Source organism: Diorhabda carinulata, chromosome X (genome assembly GCF_026250575.1).
Source record: "Diorhabda carinulata isolate Delta chromosome X, icDioCari1.1, whole genome shotgun sequence".
Taxonomy (NCBI): Eukaryota; Metazoa; Arthropoda; class Insecta; order Coleoptera; family Chrysomelidae; genus Diorhabda; species Diorhabda carinulata.
In genome coordinates this window covers 19572541-19596082 of record NC_079472.1, presented here as the reverse complement: position 1 = coordinate 19596082, position 23542 = coordinate 19572541, and the positions used below count along the sequence as shown (strand labels likewise).

The following is a 23542-nucleotide window of genomic DNA, read 5'->3' as shown; positions in this document are numbered from 1 at the left end:
TGCATGTAGAAATGATTGGTTTTATATTTTGCTATACTTAATTATATCATCTGAAATTGTATTTATATATTGTAAATATGATTGTATTATATACAAGTTGATTTTTTTTCTGTTAATAATAGTAAGGTATTTTTGAAATAAAATATATTTGAAAACGATTACAATTTTTGTTTCCCGTCCTCTTTATTGCCATCAAAAAATGTTTACCTTAAATTCAACGATTGTTCATGTCATATTCAATCTTTAGTTTTTGATTTTGCAACTAGTGGTGCATTTATTACTTTTTTTAACTATTCAGTGTTAACCAAACTCCTATTAGTAAAGCGTATCAAAGGAATTTTAAATCTATGAGTTACCCAGACATGTAACATCATTATTGAAATTCCCATTTATATTTCACTCTAGCAATACTTATATAGATGAATCCTTACAAGGAGTAGAAGCTGGTTGGAGAAAAAAAACATCACAAAAATTATTGACAATATATTACAATTTATAAAAAAAATATTTGCGAAAGATTATATCAAATCTCACGTAAGGGAATATAATAAGAGTTGGATAAAATTCGTATACACTAAAAATCATGAGTTTCATGGATATTGACAAATTATAATCAACTGAATTTTCAACCCTGTAAAAAGTTGAAACAGAGTTACTTAATAATTGTACCATCCACATATCAACCACATAAGCAACTCTATTATTTCCAATATTCAACAGTAACTTAAATTTTCATTTACAGAGACCGAACAATGTTATTTTCGGTCTCCGAAAACGATAAGTTGGTTTTCGAAACACACATAAAGTATTGTAATTGTTAGTAATAGAGTAGAGGTAGCGAAAAGTATTCTCAGAATAAATTCATCAATATTCTTGGAGTTCACGAGTCATGCGGGATGCAATTTTTGCCCTTGTGAGCGACATCTAGCGGTTAGATATGACGACTGGGCGTCGGCCATATTGGGTTTCCCGCAGAGGAAATAATGAGACTGAATGATTTAGGAGAATTGAAAGCAATGAAAGTGAGAAGAAAAGTTAAATCCTGATTACAGACGAATAAGAGGAAATAGGAACACTATGGTGCCACATATACTATCACACGTTCTCCTGGCAGCACTTTCACACGAGGAGGAAATACAAGGTTATAGGTAAGGAAATTGTGAGCTTCTAAGCTCTTGTAATTCCTCATAGCTTCTTTAGTCGTGAAGTTCATGCGGAAAACTAGGTAATCCAGTCTGTCTAATTCGGTCACGCGTGGCCACTGGTCCAAATCTTCGTATCGCAGCTCAAACGGGTCACAACCACACTTCTGAACTTTCTTCCGATAGCGCTCACGGTCATGATGAATCAATTTCTCACTATATACAATAATCACTTGCAATGTCCTTTCTCCTCGAAACGCATTAACAACAGGCCGACGCCTTGTCGTCATGTCTGCTCAATAGATGACGCTCCTGTCGCCTTACCGGGGCCTCGTGCATACCAAAGATTATTACATGAGATTATTTGTTTTTTGGATGAATTTTTAAGATAAAAATGTAACCCACACATATACATACAAGTTGAATTAGTAACACGAACACTCACGATTTTTAGTTATCTTAAAAATTATAAAGATTATTGCACGATATTTCATTTATAAATGCCTAAATATTTTGAAAACTTTTAGCTGCTTGTTTACTACTACACACAAACGCTTGTTAAACGAAATTTATTATACTGACAATTTTATTGAGTTTCTAATTTATTATAATCTGACAAAGGTAACGACAGCTACAGATATTCAACTCTTGCAGAAATTTTGTTTCTTATATAATTTTTCGAAATAATTTGGCTTTAAACTAATCTAGATAGTGGTAAGTTAATGAAAAGGAAAGGTTTGAATACTTTCTCTCAATTAAATATTTTATACATTCATTTAAATACTGATTCATATATGTGGATAAATTATATAAACTTGACATACATATTCGTTAATAAAGGTATTAATTAATAACGTTTAATAATTAAAGATATAACTAATGTATAATCATTTTTTATAAATGTGTTGAAATAATTTCTTCTAATTTATATATAGTACAATTTAAACAATATTAAAATTAATTTAATCAATATCTATCCAGGTAGTAATACAATGAGTTTCACCATATTCTATTGATGTTTGATAATAGTGATGAAAACAAAGGTCACATTCAGCGGACGTAGCGATTAGTGCTACTACTACCTACCGTTAGCGATAGTGATCTGGAACGTGTTGAAAGTTCGCTGTTTCCTAAAGTGGGACATTCATAATCATCAAGCCATTCAATCCTTTGGATTAGAATCCTTTTTTGAGGTGTATTACTCCTTGTTTTCTTTATAGTTTATCGTTTGTCTTGACTGCTTTTGTTATTATTTTCCAATCCTCTCGGTTCCTGTATTTTGATCTCCAGTTCTCTATATTAAGTGCTCTTATGTCCTCCTCTATTTCATTTTTCCAGTCCAGTCCATTGCGTTATTTTTTTGATAATTTCGGTTGGTTTTCTTCTTATTATATGCCCAGCCCAGTTGAGTCTTTGTCCTTTTATGTATCTCACTACATTTTATAATAGTGGGACATTAAGTGATTTTAATTGAAATGTAAAATCTTGTAGTTTTCCCATATTCTATTGAAGTTTGATAAAGAAATTGAAGCGGTGATAAAAATACACGAAATGATCAAAATAGTACAGTTTAAACATTATAAAAATTACTAAATCTATCAATGTCCACTTTCTACTATATAAATAATACTATGGGGTTTACTACTTTACTATGTTTCCTAAAACGGGATATTAAAAGATGAGATATAGTTTTCGAAGTAGTATCTTTTGATATAGAAACAGGACAATGTACTAGAAACAGCAACGAAAACCAATATTAGAGTAGTAGGTCTGAGACTATAGGATTTCTGAAATATGAAATCCTATGGTTTGCCCCAAATTTTATTCAAGTTTCATAGAGCTAAATGAGATAGGAATATACCAAAAATTCAATTATAATTATATACAGAAGAAAATGAAAAAATTATCGAAATAATACAATTTGAAAAATAATAATATATACTATACTTAGTTACCTGAATTGAGACTTTAATAAATCATTATTGAAATGTAATGGGAATTAGATTTAGTGAGATAGAGAAAAAATGGAGCAGGAATCTACTATGAATGTGACGAAAACAAATATTAGAACAGTAGAAAAATAAATATAAAAAAATAAAAAATGATCTAAATAGTTCAGTATATAACAATATCAAAATTAGTGATCCATCTCAATTTTCTAACCCTGAAAGTAATAAACTGGATCTAACTACAATTATTTTTGTCCTAAAGTAGGACATTAACTTATTACACATTTTAATTTTCTTATGCCCTTAATTGTTTGTATGAGTTCATTTATTGAAGCAAAAACCAGTTCCATGAACTATATTTTTTTACTGCGAATACTTTGTTAGGATAGTTGATGAAAGCCAAATTTATAAGAAAGATTTTTCTATAAAACTCTGTAACAACTCAATAGAGTTCACATTTGAGTTGTTCAAACTATATCGTGTGAGTAGAAAAAATATTGTTATTAAGCTTTGCAATTACCAAATATAAAAATCAATCACAAACTTATTTTCAAACAAACACTCAATATTTAAATATTTTGAGCGATGTTTCAACAATTTAATTATACTAACAAATTATAACACATATCAGACTCTCAAAGCAGCCACATCGTATAAAGAATACGAATTCATGTGATAATATTTTCTAGATTTCAGTTGTTGAATCTTTTCGCTTATTGGGTTCCTTTTGGAGAAAAAGTCAACTAACGGTTGAGAGTTTAGGATGGAGGCTAAAAACTGTTCGACGGTAATATGCCAATAGGGTTCTGTTTTTGGTGTCAAAGGATTTCCGTTTTTATCTGGCGACTAAAAACAAATAATAAATAAATAAAAAATTTTGAAACATTAAATGTGAAAACTTTATACGTACAAGTGTTCCAACATCGGTTTCAGCTAATGCTGCATTAGCAACTGAAGCTAAGCTATCGTCAGATTCATCCCTACTCGCGAAAAATTGTTTACCCACGTCCCCAAGCTCAAATAACAACGTTACAGTATTAGTCATCGCTTGATACACTTCCTGTATAAAAGAAAAAATATAAACAAACAAATAGGTCTTAGTTTATGTATAGGGAAACGTTTTCTATAAATCTTGAAAGAGTGTGAACCAATGAATAGAAGAAAGTTTGTACTGAATTTCAAATGTCGAGAAAAAAAAATGAATTTATGTCTAAGGGATCCATATAAACAAGTTCCAGAGGGACTTATAAAATTTGAATAGTTTTTTTAAGGAAGCGGATATATGAATAGTTGCTAGGATTATGTATAGATGGCTGTATCGTTAGGTGGTATTATAATCCGATCATAATGTCTAGTAATCTAATCCAATTTAATAATGTGAAATTTATAAACAATATATTGTAACATTGTATAATACAAATATTGTAAATAATAGAATACCTTTACTTACACTTACCAAATCGTCTGGTTCCGTTTGTAAGATATCGTACACCGATTTCCACATGGTTATAAATCTGGGTTGAGACATTTTAGGAACTGATTTTATATTTATTTTACCTTCCTTAGATTGAACCAGATTCCTCAGATTTGTCAAACTTTTCGTTTCCCAATTCGTATCTCCTGTACCCAACGAAGAAGAGTCAGTTGACACTTGGGTATCATAAGATTTTCTAAAAAACAAACTAAATGTAGTTCTGAATTAAGTACATTTATTTTTAGATAAGTCACTCTTGAAAGAGGATAATTTGAAATCTTATCATTTCTGCCAAACTGCGGAGTTCACATACAGGAACTGATTACAAAATAATAATTTTATATAACCACTACCCCCAAAATAATTACATAACGATCAAAAACTAGTCTGGATACACATCAAACATGGTACCGTAAAATTAATTATCCTTATGACTTAATGAGTCCTCAAATATGGCAAAAATTGTACAAGAAGTAGTACCGTATTTTTGAACATCCTATAAATTAATATACGCAACTATGGACAGTTTCAGAACACAGTAAAAATAATTTTATCATTCATAATAGAATATATAAGTGGAAGAGATTCAGTTAAATCACAGTTTGACTATTAATATGATTAATTCAGTTATTAGTATGAAGATATCTTTATAAAGGTTCAACATACAGTGAAATTTAGAAGGTAATTCACATATTAAGATATCCCAACTATTTCTATAACTTTTTGATGGTCAAAATAGAAGGAAACGAATCAATTGTTCTGTTTATTATTGATTTTTATTTATTCCATACTTATGGACGCATTGTATATTTTTAGAACCATCTGTATGTTTTCTTCTTTTACTCATTGAAGATGCGGTGATCCTTAGAATCTTAACTAGTTAGAATCACCAAGAGTGCTCAGCAGTATAACAGTTAAATTAAAATCATCTTGTTTCGTACATATTTTTTGTGGTTGTTTGAACTGGATCTAGAGAATTTGGAACTTTGTGGAAAATAATCTTTAAAACTTGAGTAAATAACAATATTTATTTCTGGTTCTGTGCGCGAAACATGGTAACACTGCATCGACACATCTTCAAAAGCTGGAGTTCATTTGTATTATTTCTTATGTTTGTTGTACGACGGCATTGAAAAAGGTAGATATTATTTTCGATTCTTTTTTATTCAGTAGCGTAGCAAGTGGAAATGATATGAAAAGTTATAAACAGAGAGAAGTTTGCTGGGTTTAAAAATTTAAGATTTTACTTAGACTTTACTCATAGAATCGCGATTTCTCAGGAATTGTAACTCTTAGAAAAAAATCATGCAGACTATTTTTGTAGAGAATTTTAAGATCTCCAACTTTGATTTGAGATTTTTTTTTTGATAAAACTTACTGTTTTCGAGAAAAATTCAAAAAATCTCAAATTTTGACCATTGACCCCGAATAACTTTTGTAGCACAAAGAATAGATGTTTTAAAACTTTATTTGTAATGGAAAACCTCATCTTTCTAGCAAAATTTTGCTTTCCGGGTAATTTTTATTATTTGAAATGTCTATATTGACCGGAATATTACGTAGTCAAAAATAAATTGGAAATTATAACCTATAAAATTCTTTAGAAAACGTGGATACCCCGAAACAACACTGGAAAATGCCTAATAGTGAGTGACGTTTCGTAATATGCAATCACAAGTATTTTCATTTTGTTACTTTACAAAAATCAAATTTTAGATATATATTATATCTAAATTAGATGAAAAATCTTCCACCCTAACCTAATGTGAATAAATTGATGAAGAAATTATGATTACAATGATTATGTCACCATTCTAAAGGTTTTTGGTTGCTAAGTTGGAATTAACAAATGACACAATTGACAAAACAAAATTTCAATCAATTCCAAATTCAAGCACCTTACAATATCATCATATTATGTTATTGCCACCGCATTTGTAGCAATGCCTTCCATCCAAAAAATCGTCTTTCATCGTAACCACATTTTATTCATCACAAGAAACATATTTAAAGCACCAATAAAACACACTAGAGGCAATTCCACACATAATGACCTCACTTCCTCTTTTGAAACATGGGATATTTTATGGAAAAAAATTGGCAGAAAATGTTAAACATTTAAATAAAAATTCATGTAAGTATATTTATCATTCAACTTTCGTTAGAAGATCTTTATACTGACAAGTTAATTAAAATGAATTATTATAATAACAAATGGTTTTGATTTTTCACCAAAATCTTTTGATTTTCTGTTTCAGCTCGGTCGGAATCCTGCAAACCAGATAGGGGTAAATTACCGTGGGAGACTGACCAAAAACAAAAACTTCTCGATTGGCAAAAAGAAGGAATAGAGTGTAATGAGTGCCGACCTCAAAGTCTAATAGATCAATTTAAATCAATTTTAGAACGTAGGAGAATTGAAAAGTGCAAACACCAAGAAAAGCACAATTGTCAAGGGTTGTTTGAAGAATTAACTATCACCAGGAAGGTAAACATACTGTAGAATGGCTTCGAATTGAATTTATCATAACACTAATGAAATTTTTAGACTTATCCTCAATTAGAAGCAGAACGAAAGGGATACCTTCCTGGTTGTCCTGTGGCAGGTTGGCAGTTACTCAATAACAGTTGATTTATTTATTATGTGCTACATTGTATCAATATAAAATATCTTATCATAATTTTTTATAAAAGCTCACCCCCCCTTTTTTAACAATATATAAAGTTAGAAAGACAACTTTCAATTCATTATTTACCTAGTGAATAATGAATTATTATTACAGAATAGGTAGATAGATAAAAATATCTGGTACGAGACAAGACCTTCTGTCTCTAAACCGAACAAGGTCATGTAAGGCGATATTTTCATGTAATAGGCATCACTGACTATCCGGAATGGCGCTGGTGCGCGGTGGACGAAAAAACTGGAGACCCCGTCATACGTTTTGAGTGAGTATCTCATTATAGTTTGCCCAGTGACGTTAAAATGTTTGAACCAAAGTGCCCGATTAGCTTCTCATTACCTTTGGGGTAATTTCAAGTGGGGCTTTATGCGCAACGGTTATCGTGAGTGAGTTGAAGTAGGGATTGAACACCTCTCCAAAAAAAAATATATCAATTTTTAATTAGAAAAATGTATTTGAAGAAACAACTGAAAATAAATGTATGTTTTAGTTTAAACATCTTGTTAAGATTAGGTTAACCTCAATGATAGATAAGCCCCCAAAAAAAACGATTTTTGTTCAGCCCTTATATATTATGCACATTGGTATTCCAAAACCACCACATCTACTTACAGGCAAACTTAATCACGAAATTCCTGATAAATCGGGGTTTCAAAAATTAATATTTATCAATACCTTGACATTTTTCCTGCCATTCGGACTTCTTTTCAAATGTTTTTAATATTCCTTTGTTCACTTATTGTTGCACTTCTGTTTTAATCATAAAGTCCTGTTTTAATTATAACTTTCAAGGTTTAGAGGAAATTAATTTTTTTCTCGACCTTCCATTCCATTCGGAGAATTCAATAAAATCTCAGTGTCGATTCTTTATATTCGCTGGCAAGTTTTTCAAATATCCTCTTACTTTTCTTATTATTGTGCTCACAAAATTCCCAGTGGTCTTTATTAATTTCTTTTTGTTTTAAGCAAACTTTGTATGATATATTTCATATAAATTCATATTTTCTAGTTATTTGTGAAACAGAACAAATAGAACAGATTTCTGTATATGATATAGCATGAGCTCCTTTTCATCCAGATCTGTTCCATCTATTCGTTGATTTATTAAAAATATGGTAACGCGTAGTTATTCTTTGTCATCCCTTTCATCCCTAACAAGAATTGCCGATGCAAATCGAGCCTTGATTTTCTGGTACAGGGATGGAGAGACCTTGAATGAAAAAATAAATCAGAAGTAACTACTGAGCCTATGCACAAAGGACTATTAAAAATATTGAAGAAATGGCATATAATCTCAAAACATCATACATCGTTTAAGATGGTTTCACATGTCATCCTTCAAATATATATTTATACCAGCGGGATCAGGTGGAAGTTGCATTAAAAAGTTACAGTTCCTTTAAACAAGGAAAGAGGCAAATGCAGGCGTCAATATGGTTGTATCTTGCCAATTCCCATCTAATTATTCCTGTGTGCGATTTATTATCATTTTACCATAAGTTTATTGGAAGTTAGTTTTGTAGAATTTTTGCTAATTCAGTACAATGGTTTTATTATATGGTTCTTGTGAATATCCACGGTTAATTTGTCTTGATAATTTTTTATGGTAAAGAGAAAGAATATGCCGCAAATTTGTTAACAAAAATATTGTTCCATATGAACTATTTACACAAACATTATTTACTATTTTGACATATGTCAAATATTCTCATGTGATGAAAGTTTCGGTTCCATTTTGTCACGATAAATACCATTTCATTCAATATATAACATCTTTTCAAAATCAATCACAATGACTTCAATCCAACCATTAGTAACCCATTTCAGACCATTTCTACGATTATTAGAATCCAGAACAGTACGAAGACAAAATTCCCGCCATGGACAATCCTGCGATTTTGACTGTTGTGGAAAGCCGATAGTAAAAGCGGATGATGTCGTAGTCGAGAAAGATTTGGAACCTTGTTCTTTTGAAACCTGGAAACCCAAAATTCCAGTACTATGTCCAGAGCCAGTAGTGGAGAAAAGGCATCCGATTAAGTTAAAACCGAAAGTGTGTTACGCCGAAATGCAACCGCCACCGAGTCCAGCAGAACTTACAAAAAAAGGAAAAGATTGTTTAGCTAAATTTTCTCCAAGTAACATACCTAAACCAGTACCACAACCTCAGGTAATGGATTTGGTTCGAATTTCAGTCAGTCATAACTTTTAAACAATTAATTGCATTTTTTTCTAATATTGGAAAAACATTACAGCTAATATCTCAGACTCAATTTATTTATTTAGAATAAAAAATTGAGATTTTGGAAAATTGCAAGAATCAATATATAATTAAAACATACATCAATGACAAACTAATACTCCATAAGTTACAAAAAAAACGTTTCCAAGCATACAAGGTCAACTATACGAAGAAACCATGGACTGTAACCAGCAATTCCAGGGTGTATAGATATGGAATACCTAAAATTAAACAGAAAAGAGTTTATCCAAAAGGAAAATTTCCTCAATGTTATCTACCACTGAAAGCTTCTAATTTCTATTATTAAGGACAATTGTCCAACCAAAGATTCCCTAAGATTACAAATCAAAGGAGATCAAATGGTAGAAGATTATGAAAAAAAACCAGAAACACATGGAAGGACAACATAATGGACGAATGAAATAGAAGTGTCTTAAATTAGCAACCTCCGTGCAAAAGTTTTTGGAAATCCACTACAGAATTTACAAATAACTTGTACCAATCAAATTTTAAATTATAATCTCGATTTTTGTTCTAGAGTATTCATAAAGTTTCATGTTGTGAGAAACCAAAACCGACACCAAAACCTAAATTACCGTTTCCGGATTGGGATTTGGACTGTAAAATGGATGGTTACTAATGAAGAAACAGGATAATGATTCATTGGAATAACATTTCAGTCGACTAAATACAAACTCATCTATTTGAAACAATATTTAGCAATAATAAATAAATTGAATTTGGAGAACTATAAAAATATTATTTATATATAAATTATGATTTATTTTTACAAATTCCTTATTTTTATCAGATTTCATTACTATTTTTCATGAAACCTTCCAGGTTTTTACTATTTGTGATACTAGTAACACAGTGGTCATTTAGGTTAGATGTAAATTGCTGGTTCATCTTGAGATCAGATTGTAATCATATAATAAAATAATGTCGCGCAAGGGTAATTGTTATAAAACAAAAAATAACATTAGTCATTGATTTTGGTATCTTAAGTACAAATTTTTTACTTATTTAACCCATTCAACTTTAATTTTAAATATCTTTATTGAAGAAGAATTATTTGATCCTAATTTTACTACAAAATTATATTTCACGAACTTTTTGTCGCATAGTTTGAAACCGTTATGATAAATATGATATTTTTTTACAAATTTTGTTGTCGCTTCTTACTCTAATAAGATTTTAGTACTTTTTTTCCAGGATTTTACTTTTTATGATACTTCCAACGAGTTCATATAAAACTCGGATGAATTATTTACATGAATCTTCCTCATTATTTATTGGTAAAAATTTTAAGACAACAATAGTTTATGAATTCATTGAAAACAAACAGACAGATATGACAGAGATCTTTCTTTTACAATATATAGTGATAAAATTCTGATATTTTTATTACCAATTTTTTTTTATTTCTTAAACAGATTTATGCACAATTTTGAATTTCTATACTGGAAAGAATTTATTTGATCCTACTTTTTCTATAAAATCAAATTGTATCAACATTTTGTCACTTTCTTTGAAACAAATTATCTAAAAATACTAAATAGTTTTATACACAAAATAATTTTTACATAAAAATCTTTCATTAGGAATTACAGTACTAAATAATGATTAACCAGAAAAAGGCTAATACTTACTGCCTTTGATAGTTTGAGGTACTGGGCGTTGTGGGTTCACTCGAATACAAAATATCCACACTAACACTTTGTTGTACGTTTGTAAAAAAATCCGTTGCTTCTGCAGCTACTTCAGTACCACATTCATTTTTGACTGGAGATTCGATATCGGACATATTTAAAATAGGAGGTAGATGAATGGCGTATAATAATTTAAGTCTTTGAGTAGGATCAGCTGTACAGGTTAGACCTAAAGCTGCAACTAATTCTCGAAAACTGAGGTAACTGTCTTGGTTTTGGTCCATTAACTACAGAAACGAAAAATTAATTTTATGATTTTAAATGTCTATTATACTCACTGTAAATATTCTAGCAGCCAAGCATTCTGCTGTCTCTGCTCTTCCCCAGGGCGATAGAGCTGCGAAAAGAATTTTGAAAAAATCAAAATCTACTTTGTACGCTTCGTATGGCTGCATCGAAGGATCGTGTTTATCTGGAATACATTTCTTCTGACTGATAATTTCTTCTCTTACTATTGATAAAAGATCCTAAAAAAAAAACATTTGTATCAATACATTCGAATTTATCTCAAAACTCACTTGTAGTTCTTCCTGAGTGAAGAAACCATCCGCAGATACGCATCTCAATATATTCCTTTCACAATTATCTTCTAATTCTTGTACGACTCTTAATCTATGTTTCAAACGTAACCTTTCTATCTGACCCGTTGTTAGGAATCCATATTTTCGATATGCCTCGTATATTAATGCCTGAATAGATATACTCTGAAAAAAAAAATGATTCATTTGAACCACAATTTTTTACTTTTAACCTATTAGCTGACTCACCCTTTTTTGTTCATCATAACTTTTATTTCTAATGGCTCCTCGTCCCTCGTCGTTAAAAACACCCATTAAATATTCTGACAACAATTGCATAGCTTCCCCTAAAATCAGCCAAAACACCATAACTATGCAACATCTTTTTTTTTTTTTTGAAAATTAAATCTGATTTAACAGAATTTTTTCACCAAAAGACTAAGTTATAAGCAAACCGGTTGTTTTTTTAAGTACTTTAAAGTATACCAATTGATTTAAGAAAAACCTCAGAGGTCTATCGATTTTTCAAAGTTAACAAAAAACTTCGAAAATCATTTTATTTTTCAAAATTTTCCATTATTCCAGTCTGTGAAGATAAAAGAAAATAAAAACTACCAAGTTGTAGGGCAAATTTTTCTCAATAAAAAAGGTCCCTTACACTTTTTTTGTAAAAAGTTACCTTACCGTGGTATTTTTTATTTTCTTCTATCTTCATCACAGACTGGAATAATGGAAAATTTTGAGAATAAGAATGATTTATGTATGGGATTACTCCTCTGCAGTGCTTGAGTTGTGATGAATGGTAGTGTGATTTGTACTGCATTAGGCCGAAAATGAAGTAACAAAATTATCTATTGAAATAGAGTGAAGAAGAACGCCTAATACAAAAACAAAAACGGTTCTTCTGGGATTTTTTAATTGTTTTTGGTATTTTTTGTTTATTTAAGAGTGGTTGTGTATGCAGGTACAGCTGCAGCTATGTGATAAGATAGATACAGAAAATCCGCCCAGGGAACTGAATGAACATTAGGAAAAAAAACTAAATACCTTCATCTCTACATGCTAGAAGCCTCTCTTGGTTCCAATCTAGTAACATAAGAGCTACTTGGAAAATAACTTTGGTTCCGTCATAGAAAAAACAATCCATAACGTTAACGGCACTCTCGTAAGGCATCACACATAAAAATATTGTCAAAAACCACGACAAAGATATCATATTAATCATACCTGAAAATAATTATGGGTAAATGCTGATTTGAAAGCATTAAAAAATTCTTTTTACCCAATTGATTTAGCTTGTCATGAAGGCTTGGTAAATGTTCTAGAATAAGTTCATCCAATATTCCTTGATCTACAACAGCACCTACTACTCTAGTATTATAATAATCCGGTAAAAGATTTTCACACAAAGTTGCCAACAACCAAAATGCTTCTTCTTCGCTACAATATATCAATAGAACAGAAGCTGGAAATGAGTATTTCATTATCAGACTGAACATTCGCTAAAGTTGAAAAAAATCTTACCAACAATATTCATAGCCTGACAGTAACCTATGCTCGGATTATGGTAAGCATAAGCACAGAGGACTCTCCGTAAGGCATCTATACCAATTGGATTTTGGAAAGCTGGATGTTCTGGTAGAGATCGGTGAAGATCTCTTTCTATTTCATCATTAGACGTCGACTGCAGCAGTAGAGCTGTACTTGCTATTTTTTGGTAATAACCTGGATGTGAAGCTTTCTCATGTGCGGCCCCTAAATACATAATCAAAAAGATTTTTTAATAAATGATAAATAAAGCCAAGGTTAAGTTGCAATATTGAGGAACATCTAATAAAATACTTCATCCACGACTGTTGTATAATGTATCCACTATACGTATTTAGAATGTAGAATTGAAGTTAAAAATATCTGAGAAAAAACAAAAGGGCTTATTTTACTATCCTTTTTGGCATTGGTTACTGTTCATTTTAAAGTTGTAATTGAACCATTTGGACAAAACGATTTTAGAATGTTTGTACAATAAAAAGTATCCAAACATTGCTACAGAAGTTGAAAATATAATCCAATACGAAAAATAAAAATTGCAACCTGAAAAAGACATCCAGATCTCCATCCTAAGATGATCAGGTACTCCTTGTAAAACTAACGTAGCGACCTCTGTCGTTCTATACATAGATACACCACGTCCATATATATTAAAATGCTCTTCCCAATCTCTAGCTCTCTGTTCCTGTTTCCTATAGATATCGGGAATCGGACTCAAAGGAAAAGTTCTCATCAACGCATATTGACATTTCCAGTTGGTGTAAGCTTTGAGGTCGTTTACAATTTCGTTCGAGTTTGTCCTGAAATTATACGGAAGATAATATAATGCTATAATTAGTTTCTATATAAAAATATTCTTACCTCTTGGGCTCTTTTGTTTTAGCCAAAAGTTCTGCTATCTTTTCCACGACAAAATCTCTGTCTAAAATTTGAGCAAAAATGAAATTTGTTTTATTAAGTACGTCCCCAGTTGTAACAATGATTGCTTTATCTAATGGTTGATTCGAAGAATTCGTTTCGATTTTTTCCGTTACTGAAACATCTCTCAATGGTATTACCAAACTTACTTGAGCCTTCACCTGAAAAAAATAACACAATTTTTTAATAATAATTTCATTTATTTCCATATACGTATCCATTAGATCTTATTGGAATTAACAATGTTATAGATCAAAGTCCATCTAATAAAATACTCCAATTTACAATTGATAGCACAGAAAATAATAATATTATATTATCATTAAAATTAAGGGTTAACGAATGTCAGTTGTTTAGTCTAAAGCCTACGCTTTCGAACACGATGTCTACTGTGTCTGTAGACAACCCAGTGTAGCCGTTGTCTTCGTTTGTTTTGTTTAAAAATGTCACAAGAAACTTTGAAAAACTACAACTAAAACTTATCGTTTATTGAAACAAGCGTATGGCAATAATTGTTTGTCGTTTCCTTGTGTTTTTGAGTGGTAAAAGCGTTTTGAAGATGGCCTAGAACATGTTGAAGTCGCCCCTATCATGTCAACGGATGAAAATATAAAAAAAAAATATCCAAAACTGGTGCCTGAAATCTTCACATTTGAGCAACAAAAAGCTTGCAAAAATATTTGTATTGACACTTTGAATGCGATTAAAAACGACTCAAACTTATTGGAAAAGGTAAAAAAGTGTGAAGAATCAAATCTGCATTAAATAGAATAAGATTTGACTCTGTTGAAGTTGTGAAAGAGAAAGCGACGCGCGTCCTGAAGGAAATGGCAGAAAAAGACTTTTTGCACTGTTTAGCATAATGGAAGATTCGCAGGGAGCTATGTAGAGATATCAGAATAAAATGGTTTATATCACTAGTCTCGTGTTTTAAAAGCCAGACCTCGTATATTATTCCTGTGATTTTGTATCGAAATGCTGTTCAAATATCTCGTATATCTTGGGTTTACTTCTATTTATTGTAGGCAACTTTTTAATGGCAACGGACACTTTTAATGATTTTATGTGTTGGCAACAAAGTAATTTTGGTTTATAATTTGCTCAATGACCTTTTTCCATCTTTCTTTCAGCTTCATGATTCCGCGCTCATAAAATTTCGGTCCTTATCAGCAAAAAACTGAACCAAGTGTGATTGAAGATCATCATCATTTGTGAAAGTTTAACCAATCAAATAATTCTGCAAACTTCGAAATAAATGGTAATTACATGGTGCCAGATCAAGGCTGTATGGGGGATGTGACATCACTTCCCAGTCAAGTTCCAATAGTTTCCCACGAGTTGCCAAATATGTGTGAGTCCTTGCATTATCTTAAACCTTTCCGATTTGACAATTCTGGCCGTTTTTCTTCGATTGCTCAATCCAGTTTCATTAATTGTAGATAGTAAACATCAGAATTGATCGTTTGGTTCCTTGGAAGCAGCTCGAATACCAAAACACCTCCGTAATCCCCCCAAACTGACATTATGAGCTTTTTTTTTGTTGTTTTTCAGCTTTCGATGTGGTTCATCGTAATTGCTCTATGATCGTTTTCGAACTATATTACTGTACAGGACCTATTTTTCATCACCACTGATGATTCTTTTTAAAAAGGGGTCGGTTTTATTTCGTTTAAGGTGGATATCTCAAATGTTGATACTTTGTGTTAAATTAATTTCTTTAAATTCGTGAGGTACCCAAATTGAAAGCTTATCAACTAGTCCAAGACATTTTAAGTATTTTTAAATTGTTGTGTGATATACATGTAGCCTCTTCGCAACCTTTCAAACAGTTTCAGCATCATGAACTTGACATATTTCTTTATGAGCCGCAACAGCTTTATTTTCTTTACAGAAATAAAAAAGTAAAATATGCCTTTATTATCAAATCAAATCACTTGCTTCTAAAGTTACGTCAATGTGATCAGTATCACGTGATAAAATGCAAAGTAAAGAATTAAGATAAGTTATTAAAAAAATAAAGTAACACTCTCTATCAGTAAAAAGCGAAAGTACTTAGTTGCCATCCTCATATATCCCTCTGGGGCTTATTATGTCCAACAAAAAAATTAGTTGTACACAACAATATTAATGAAGGGACACAATGAAAACTAATATTTTAATGTTGTTTTCTATCCTATTTATTTTATTTATCTTCTATATCAGTCTATTATAATTGTTACCGTGCTTTATATTTTTACAATAACTGAAATTTTCATTTTTAATCCACGGTTTACCAGATACGTACTAGAATGGATAAAAGATGTTATTAATATTATTATATACCTTTTTTGAGGGTAGATTTCCTTATTTTGAAATCTTATTGATGTTTAAAGTGTTGAACAAAATTTCTTACCCTACTTTCAAAGCAAATGAAATTCTGTGACAAAAATAGTCTTCCGCTGACGTGCCTTTTATTGTAAGGTGTAAAAAGAGTGCAATCTATAGATCCGTCTAGTTTTTCCGAAGATGGAAGTCTGAACATCAATCTATAGGCCTCTGATTGTGCCCTAGCATCTAGATCTCTTTTTAAAAATGATGCTTTCTTAGGTACATTTTTGCTGAAAGAATACAGAAGATATCACATTATTAGTATTTATAGTACATACATGTACAGGGTGTCAAACATAAAATGACCCATATACTTTTCTCGAAACCTGTAAGAGTTATCAAACGGTCTGTGTATTTAAAGGAATTTTTAGGTTATTTGAAGTATAGTGGGTGGCTCAATGCTTCAGTATCGATATCAACTTTGGAATTTTTAATGGTACACCCTATATTTTATTGCATTTTTTATTTAGTGGTAACTTTCATGAGATCGACCTATTTAAGTTCCGTATGGTTTTGGAAATATTTAAGGTTATTTGAATTTTTATTGAAAAATCATTATATTTGGAAAAATCCGCAAAATAAAAATGAGGCTACCTAATATCATTTGCAAAATATATTTTTATACACAAAATTTAGGTTTATCATACTGGGTGTCTTTCTTTACTATACGAGTTTCGATTTTGTAAATAATAAAATCTCATTTTTTTTAAATGACACACTCTGTATATTATACCATTAATAGACCGTGCATAAAAATAAGAATAATTTCATACATACATGTCGTATACCTATATATAATGGTTTTGGAATTATTTGACTTTTTCTCATTTTTTCGTCCATTTTATATTGAGAATAATGTTACACGCTGAGTATTGCATTTTGAAAAAAATTTTATAGAAAATATTTTTCAAAAATAAAAAGATATAAAAATATCGCACCCTTAAACAAATATTATTATTAGGAATAATTCAAAGAAACATTTTCTTAAAATCTCGAGAGATTTAATGTATTAATATGCAGCAAATTAATAAAATATTCTCATTTAATATATTCGAATAATAAGACCGGCATTTTACAATTTGTTTTCTATATACCCCCCATTTCCTGCAATGCGGGTAGTACCTTGCTTTGGATTGTTTTTAGAACCGTACCAGTTTGATTGACAAAGAATTTTTTCTTTCAGTTCTGCCACTACTTAATTATTTCCATGTTTTAAAGCGTTCCCCACAAAAAAAGTCCATTGACGTTAAATCAGGACTCCTAGGAGGCCACGCATATGTCCCACTTCAACAGATAGTTATATTGTAATGCATAACAAGGTGTTCCATTTAAAATTCCAAAGTTGATGTCGATACTGAAGAATTGGGACAGCCTGTATAATCTAAAAGTCAATAATCTAAAAATTCCTTTAAATAAAAAGAACTTTTGTTACAAAAGTTTTTCGATAATTCTTACAGATTTTGAGAAAAGTATATGGGTCACCTTATGTTTGACACCCTGTACATATATAAAAATTACAAGTACATTTGGTCAAAATGTAAAAGTTTATTAGTTTCAAGCAAAATTGGGGTCCTTAGTATAAATGATATTCCAATAACTCGCATAGTTTGCCAAATTTTGAATTAGTAAGTCGAACAATATTCAAAGGGATTAAGTCATTACTTTTGGTGATCTTAGTAAAACACTGTCAACCTTCTCCCTTACCATATAATAATCCGGTTAATCTAGACATTCGGTGATAAAACAAGCTGAGAATTAGTAAAATTGTTCAAAATACAATATAAATAACTATTTGTGACTTGAAAAATGATATTTTTCTAATTATCATGTAACCAATGTTATATACAAATATACAGATTTATAATGAAACTAATTAAGTTTTGATATTACTAAAAGTGTCTTATTGTATATTGAAAGATGTATCTCACCTCAATTTGTTCAATAGTTCTCTATCTTCACTATAACTCCTTTTGTCATCAATTAACCTGTATAAAAGATCACTACTTACAAAAATACTACGATATAAGATATTTCAAAGCTTGAAGCTGAAATTTTGAATCAAATACCATACCTTTTTATTGCTAAATCTACTAGTTGTTCCATTAGGGCGAATGTTTCATTTCTACTCAAAAACATACTAAAATTGTATTCTTTTTCTCTAGTACAAAGTTGTATCGAATCTGGAAGTATAACCCCATTTTTCTTATCTAGACTCGTTACTTCTGACCATCTAACACACACTTTTGTATCCAAACCCAAGATAAAAGCGTAAAAACAGCAATAGTTGATGGAAAGGTACATCCAACCTTGACGAGGAAGCTTTCCTTTCCAATAACTTTGAAAAAGAACATTTAAATAAGTTAATTCACTTATTACGTCAATCTCTTGAGGAAAACTTTTAAATACAATGTATCGCAAAATCAACTCATTTGAAATTGAAAGACGAATTAAGGTGTACTTAGAAACTGTGTTTCAAGTATGCATTTATGCATTGAAGATATGGAGCTGTAATCAGAGAAAGAGGAGGCAATACATAATAATAAACAGCATAATAATATATTTTTACCCACAAGAGATTGGCACCACAGTTTGAAATTACAAAAATTTTGATACTAGTTTTAAGTTGTTCTAGATTCTTTTGGAACGGTACGGGCCTGTGAATACAACTTTTGGATAAAATTGAAAAATCCCTTGATTATTTGAGCTGGGATCGCATTTTAAAGGTTTCGCCCTTTGTCGGTTGTTCTACTTTGTTCCTGAATGGCATAAGACTGTAAATGAAACTAAAGAAAATTGATCTGTTGTTTCAGCTGTGACGGCATTTTCAAGCTAAGGCTGAAAATGCGGCTTTGACAGAAAATTGGATTGGATTTATCAAGATATGTATCGCGATGTTAACGGTTGTATTGGGTTGTTCTATACTGCTTCAGAATATAGTATCTTAAAACATTGATTTTGCGAAAAATAATTAGTTATTCGTGATAGCTAGCACCCCACTTTCTATCTATCACAATCATAATCGTTATTCTTAGTTGTTTCAAATTGGTTCTCAATTTTTCCGGAATACTGCTTTCCAAAAAAAAATAATGTTTTAGAAATTTCAACAAAACCGACTATATTATTCTTATATATATTATATCCCACTCCTACCTAAATTTCAAGAAATGGCTATGATATGAGATGATCTAGATTTTGGCAGTTGTTCTAAGTTTGTTCCTGAACGGCATGGGGCTGTGAATGGAGATTTTAGAGAAAATTGATTAATGAAATTGAACTGGGACCGCATTCTCAAGGTATCGCGATTTTGGCAGTTGTTCTTGATGGGCAAGGTTTTGATAGAAGGTGTGATGTATCGGTGGAATAAAAGGTAAGACCGGAATAAGATTCTCCCACTTTGCATATTATATTTTCAAGGGGGCTGCATAAAGACGTTTGTTTAAATTATCCTGAGATAAATTTGGTCTACCTGCTTCAAGTTAAGAATACGTCTCAGAATATAAAGCAGGAAAATTTGGATTTTTCGTTACAAGGAACATAAAGAATAGAAAGTGTTTGTACTCAAACCGTACATTATCTCGCCATTTTGAACGTTGTTTTTCATAGAAAATCACTTAGATCGTTTTGCTAGCAAGTAATTTTAAGTTTTAACTGTCGAAATGTGCAATTAACTCGTTTTTTTTTAAATTGTCACTTAGACCCTTTTGGTTCTCACCCCTTCAAATATTGATATTAAACCTTACCAGAAGTTTTTTTGCCCACCCTAATAAATATATTAGACCTATTCCAAAATAGATCTTTTGGTCACTAACCTAACAACCTAACAAAGGTTTAAAAATAATTAGTTTGGCTCAATTTTCAGTATCACACTTTAGTTTTGCAGCGCTGAGTACAAAATTGCAATTAATTAAATGTATAAGGTACCAATTGGATGAACCATATTGTTGTATGAAGGGATTTAACAAAAGTGATTTAACTAAACATGAAAATTTTAGTTGAAGAAAAAAACCACTTTATGTTTTGTTTGATCATTTTGTACAAGCTTTTTATAACGTTGAATATTGTCAAAAGTTTTATCAAATATTTCTATATTTATCTATTATAAAGTGGAATGCACCTTTATTTACTCTATTTAAAAGAAAAAAGATAAATACTACATTTTAATACAATTATACATCAAAATAGTATTGTTAGATATAATAAACATTCTGTACAAATATAAAGATTTCTATTCTATTTTTAATTTATAAACAAATAAATGATAAATATACAATTGTTTACCTGCAAGAATAGTAGTTGACCAATTTTTCATCTCTTGGTAATTTGAATAGCCTATGGAACTTTTCAGTTGTGAGTTTAAATGATTTCGTATCCTCATCTAAAACACAAATATTTTTTCTACTACTACATTAGGGTGTGTCAAGAAAATCCTCAGCATCGTTTTTTTTTCAGTTTTTTCTCAGTCCAATAGAAAAAAAGTTCATACCTCATTAATAATTGATTGTACCAAAAAATGTTCTTGAAGAATTTTGTAGAAAATTTAATGCTCTACAGAAAAGTTATGATATATTTTTCTTGTAAACCTCACCGTTTGAATGATATTGAAGATTTAAGTTTGATTATTTTAAGACAAATTTCATTTTTTTTATGAATTTTATAACTCGATGATTCATGACTATTATAAAATGTGCAACACAAATTTTTGAAGGAATCAATTATAATTCTTGCTTTAGAATCAGTACCTCCACAAGTCTTAAAGGCTTCGACAATATTCTTCTTTATGTTTAATAGAATGTTATTTTAAAAAAACGATAAAATGGTGAGTTCATCCCTTAAATACCAATAATACACGTAGGTAAGGAAACCAAAGGATTCATTTGGCAGTATTCAATTAAATTTTCATAAACTCTAAGAAGTTATTGAATATTTTTGAGCTGTTGGCTCTGCCTTATAATTTTCTTGACAAAAATTCTAATTTATGATCTACTGATGACAATTATAATGAAAATAAAGAGTTTTTTGCACAATTTCAATTTTTATTGCAAGTTGCAAGAACACTGAAAAAATGACTTGTAACAAAAATAGTTTAAACATTAATAACTCAGTTGAAAATTGAAATAAAAAACTTTTTTGTAATATTTTTTTTCTCTAAAACTGGAACATCATATATTTATAATGAAAACTTTGCTTTTTTATTAATAAATAACTAAGTGATAAATAGTGTACAATTTATTGTTAAGTGTAGACAAAGTTACTTACACATAAGAAAATAAATCTTTTGAAATTTCTCAGTTGATAAAAACTAAAATTTGTGTAAATTTTCCCAAAACTTATAAATTGAATTAAGATGTTTCGATTATTTAATCAAAAACTTTTGAAATCAGTACATATGAAAGTTTGATAATGAATATCTTTTTGATGAATAATTTTATCACCAAAACAAATCATTTTTTAGAGTAGTTAATATAAAATTTATATTTCCATAAAAGTCAAAAAGTTTGTTTTAAAATAATCAAACTTAAATCTTCAATATAATTCAAATGGTGAGGTTTACAGAAAAAATATAAGTATCTTTTTTCTAGAGTAATCAATTTCCTGTAAAATTTCTAAATGACATTTTTCTGTACAATCAATTAATGATAAGGTGTGAATTTTTTTTATATCAGACTGAGAAAAAAATAAAAAAGTGTTGCTATTAAAATTATGAGCTCATATTTGGGTTGAATTTTTTTAAGGCGTCAAGTAAACCCATTTTCCATGTCACTTTCCAAAAATAATTGATTTTTTTTCCTATCCTATACCACATATCTGCATTCATTATTTAGAGTTAGAAGAAATTTTAAATAATAAATTCATACCTTCAATCTCGCAATTTTGTCTTGTTGCAATAACCGACTCAATTTTACAAATTACAAAGTCAGTTATATCTTCTTCATTGTCGAAAGAATGTAAAGTTTCTGATACATGAGTGAAAAGCCATTCCCAGTCATCTATAATCTCCTGCTTAGTCATTGCACAAGCTACTACTAAATAGAATTTAAAATATTTAATAGATTAATTATTATAAAACATATTAGAATCCAAAATGAGCTTGTACAAATTATTAATCTTAAATTACATTCCATTAATAATATGGTATTATATTTCTAATACTTACACTGATATACTTCTGAGGATGGCGTTTGATGTAGAATCCGATATGGAGCAGGTTTGGTATCAAAAATACTGTCCATTGTTCCCACAAGAAGTGAAGATAAACCTTTAAAGTTGCCATGACCTTTTCTATGTTGTAAAATGAAGTATAAAGAATTTCTTTCAGTTTCCCTACAACGTGTAAATTGGAAACATTGTGGAAATTGCGTTAAACTTTTTTTTTAAATACTTACCAAAACGCGTTAGCAATGAGCACTTCTTGCGGTTTTATAAACATGGTTTATTTGACTTCATAAGTACAAAGAATAGCGTTTTTATCAATCACTAGCTCAAAATATTTTGTTTAAAAACTAACCATACGTTGTTTAAATTCATCGCTAAATTAATAAAAGTGATAGTAATTGCGAATTGATATAATTTGTGGATTAGTCATACAATATATATTAATATAAAGAATAAATGCAATAAAAAGTAAACAATTACCAGATACTAATATTCGTAGATAAGAAGGTAACCATAAAGTTTGACATGTTGACGATCATCAGCTGATAAGATTCAAAGTGGCTACACAACCAAACCCAATTTTATTGTTCAAGTTAGCCAATATATTTCTGACTTTTTGCTTGTATATTATTGAAAAATAAATTTAGATGAGATAACTTGTAGATATATTACGAAACCATATATAAGAATAAGCTGTGAAAATATACTTTGACCAGTTTTACTAAAAATTTATAAATCGTTCTATGGCTGATTATACACCGTAATATTGAATCCTGATAATCTATTTTGTTAATATAGTGAAAAATTTTGTATGACTCTCTACTAGATTTTGAAG

The 23542-nt window shown here is 30.1% G+C and overlaps 3 protein-coding genes across 9 annotated transcripts; 2 read left to right on the top strand and 1 right to left on the bottom strand.

Moving 5' to 3' along the window:
- Positions 1-470: 470 nt before the first annotated feature.
- LOC130901366 (TBC1 domain family member 9) lies at positions 471-23254 on the bottom strand. Of its 7 annotated transcripts, none has more exons than XM_057812697.1 (20): positions 23188-23254; positions 22938-23081; positions 22709-22875; positions 22410-22577; positions 20833-20929; positions 18626-18889; positions 18483-18539; positions 16580-16784; positions 14131-14348; positions 13813-14069; positions 13246-13476; positions 13004-13186; positions 12769-12948; positions 11971-12068; positions 11722-11907; positions 11482-11670; positions 11144-11430; positions 4542-4761; positions 4002-4151; positions 471-3937 (listed from the first exon to the last, which is right to left on the bottom strand). In XM_057812697.1, exons 2-20 carry the CDS (start codon positions 22979-22981, stop codon positions 3719-3721), a joined length of 3420 nt encoding a protein of 1139 aa, XP_057668680.1. In that variant the 5' UTR covers positions 22982-23081; positions 23188-23254; the 3' UTR covers positions 471-3718. The 7 variants fall into 7 exon arrangements, with proteins under 7 accessions (XP_057668680.1, XP_057668683.1, XP_057668684.1 ...); XM_057812700.1 differs by having other exon boundaries at positions 4548-4761; XM_057812701.1 differs by having other exon boundaries at positions 4548-4761; positions 22410-22574; positions 23188-23246.
- LOC130901368 (uncharacterized) lies at positions 6395-7246 on the top strand. The gene is made up of 3 exons (XM_057812705.1): positions 6395-6699; positions 6824-7053; positions 7114-7246. Exons 1-3 carry the CDS (start codon positions 6615-6617, stop codon positions 7195-7197), a joined length of 399 nt encoding a protein of 132 aa, XP_057668688.1. The 5' UTR covers positions 6395-6614; the 3' UTR covers positions 7198-7246.
- Positions 8932-10248, top strand: LOC130901367 (uncharacterized). The gene is made up of 2 exons (XM_057812704.1): positions 8932-9419; positions 10030-10248. The coding sequence occupies exons 1-2, from the start codon at positions 9042-9044 to the stop codon at positions 10129-10131; spliced, it is 480 nt and encodes a 159-aa protein (XP_057668687.1). The 5' UTR covers positions 8932-9041; the 3' UTR covers positions 10132-10248.
- Positions 23255-23542: the final 288 nt, after the last annotated feature.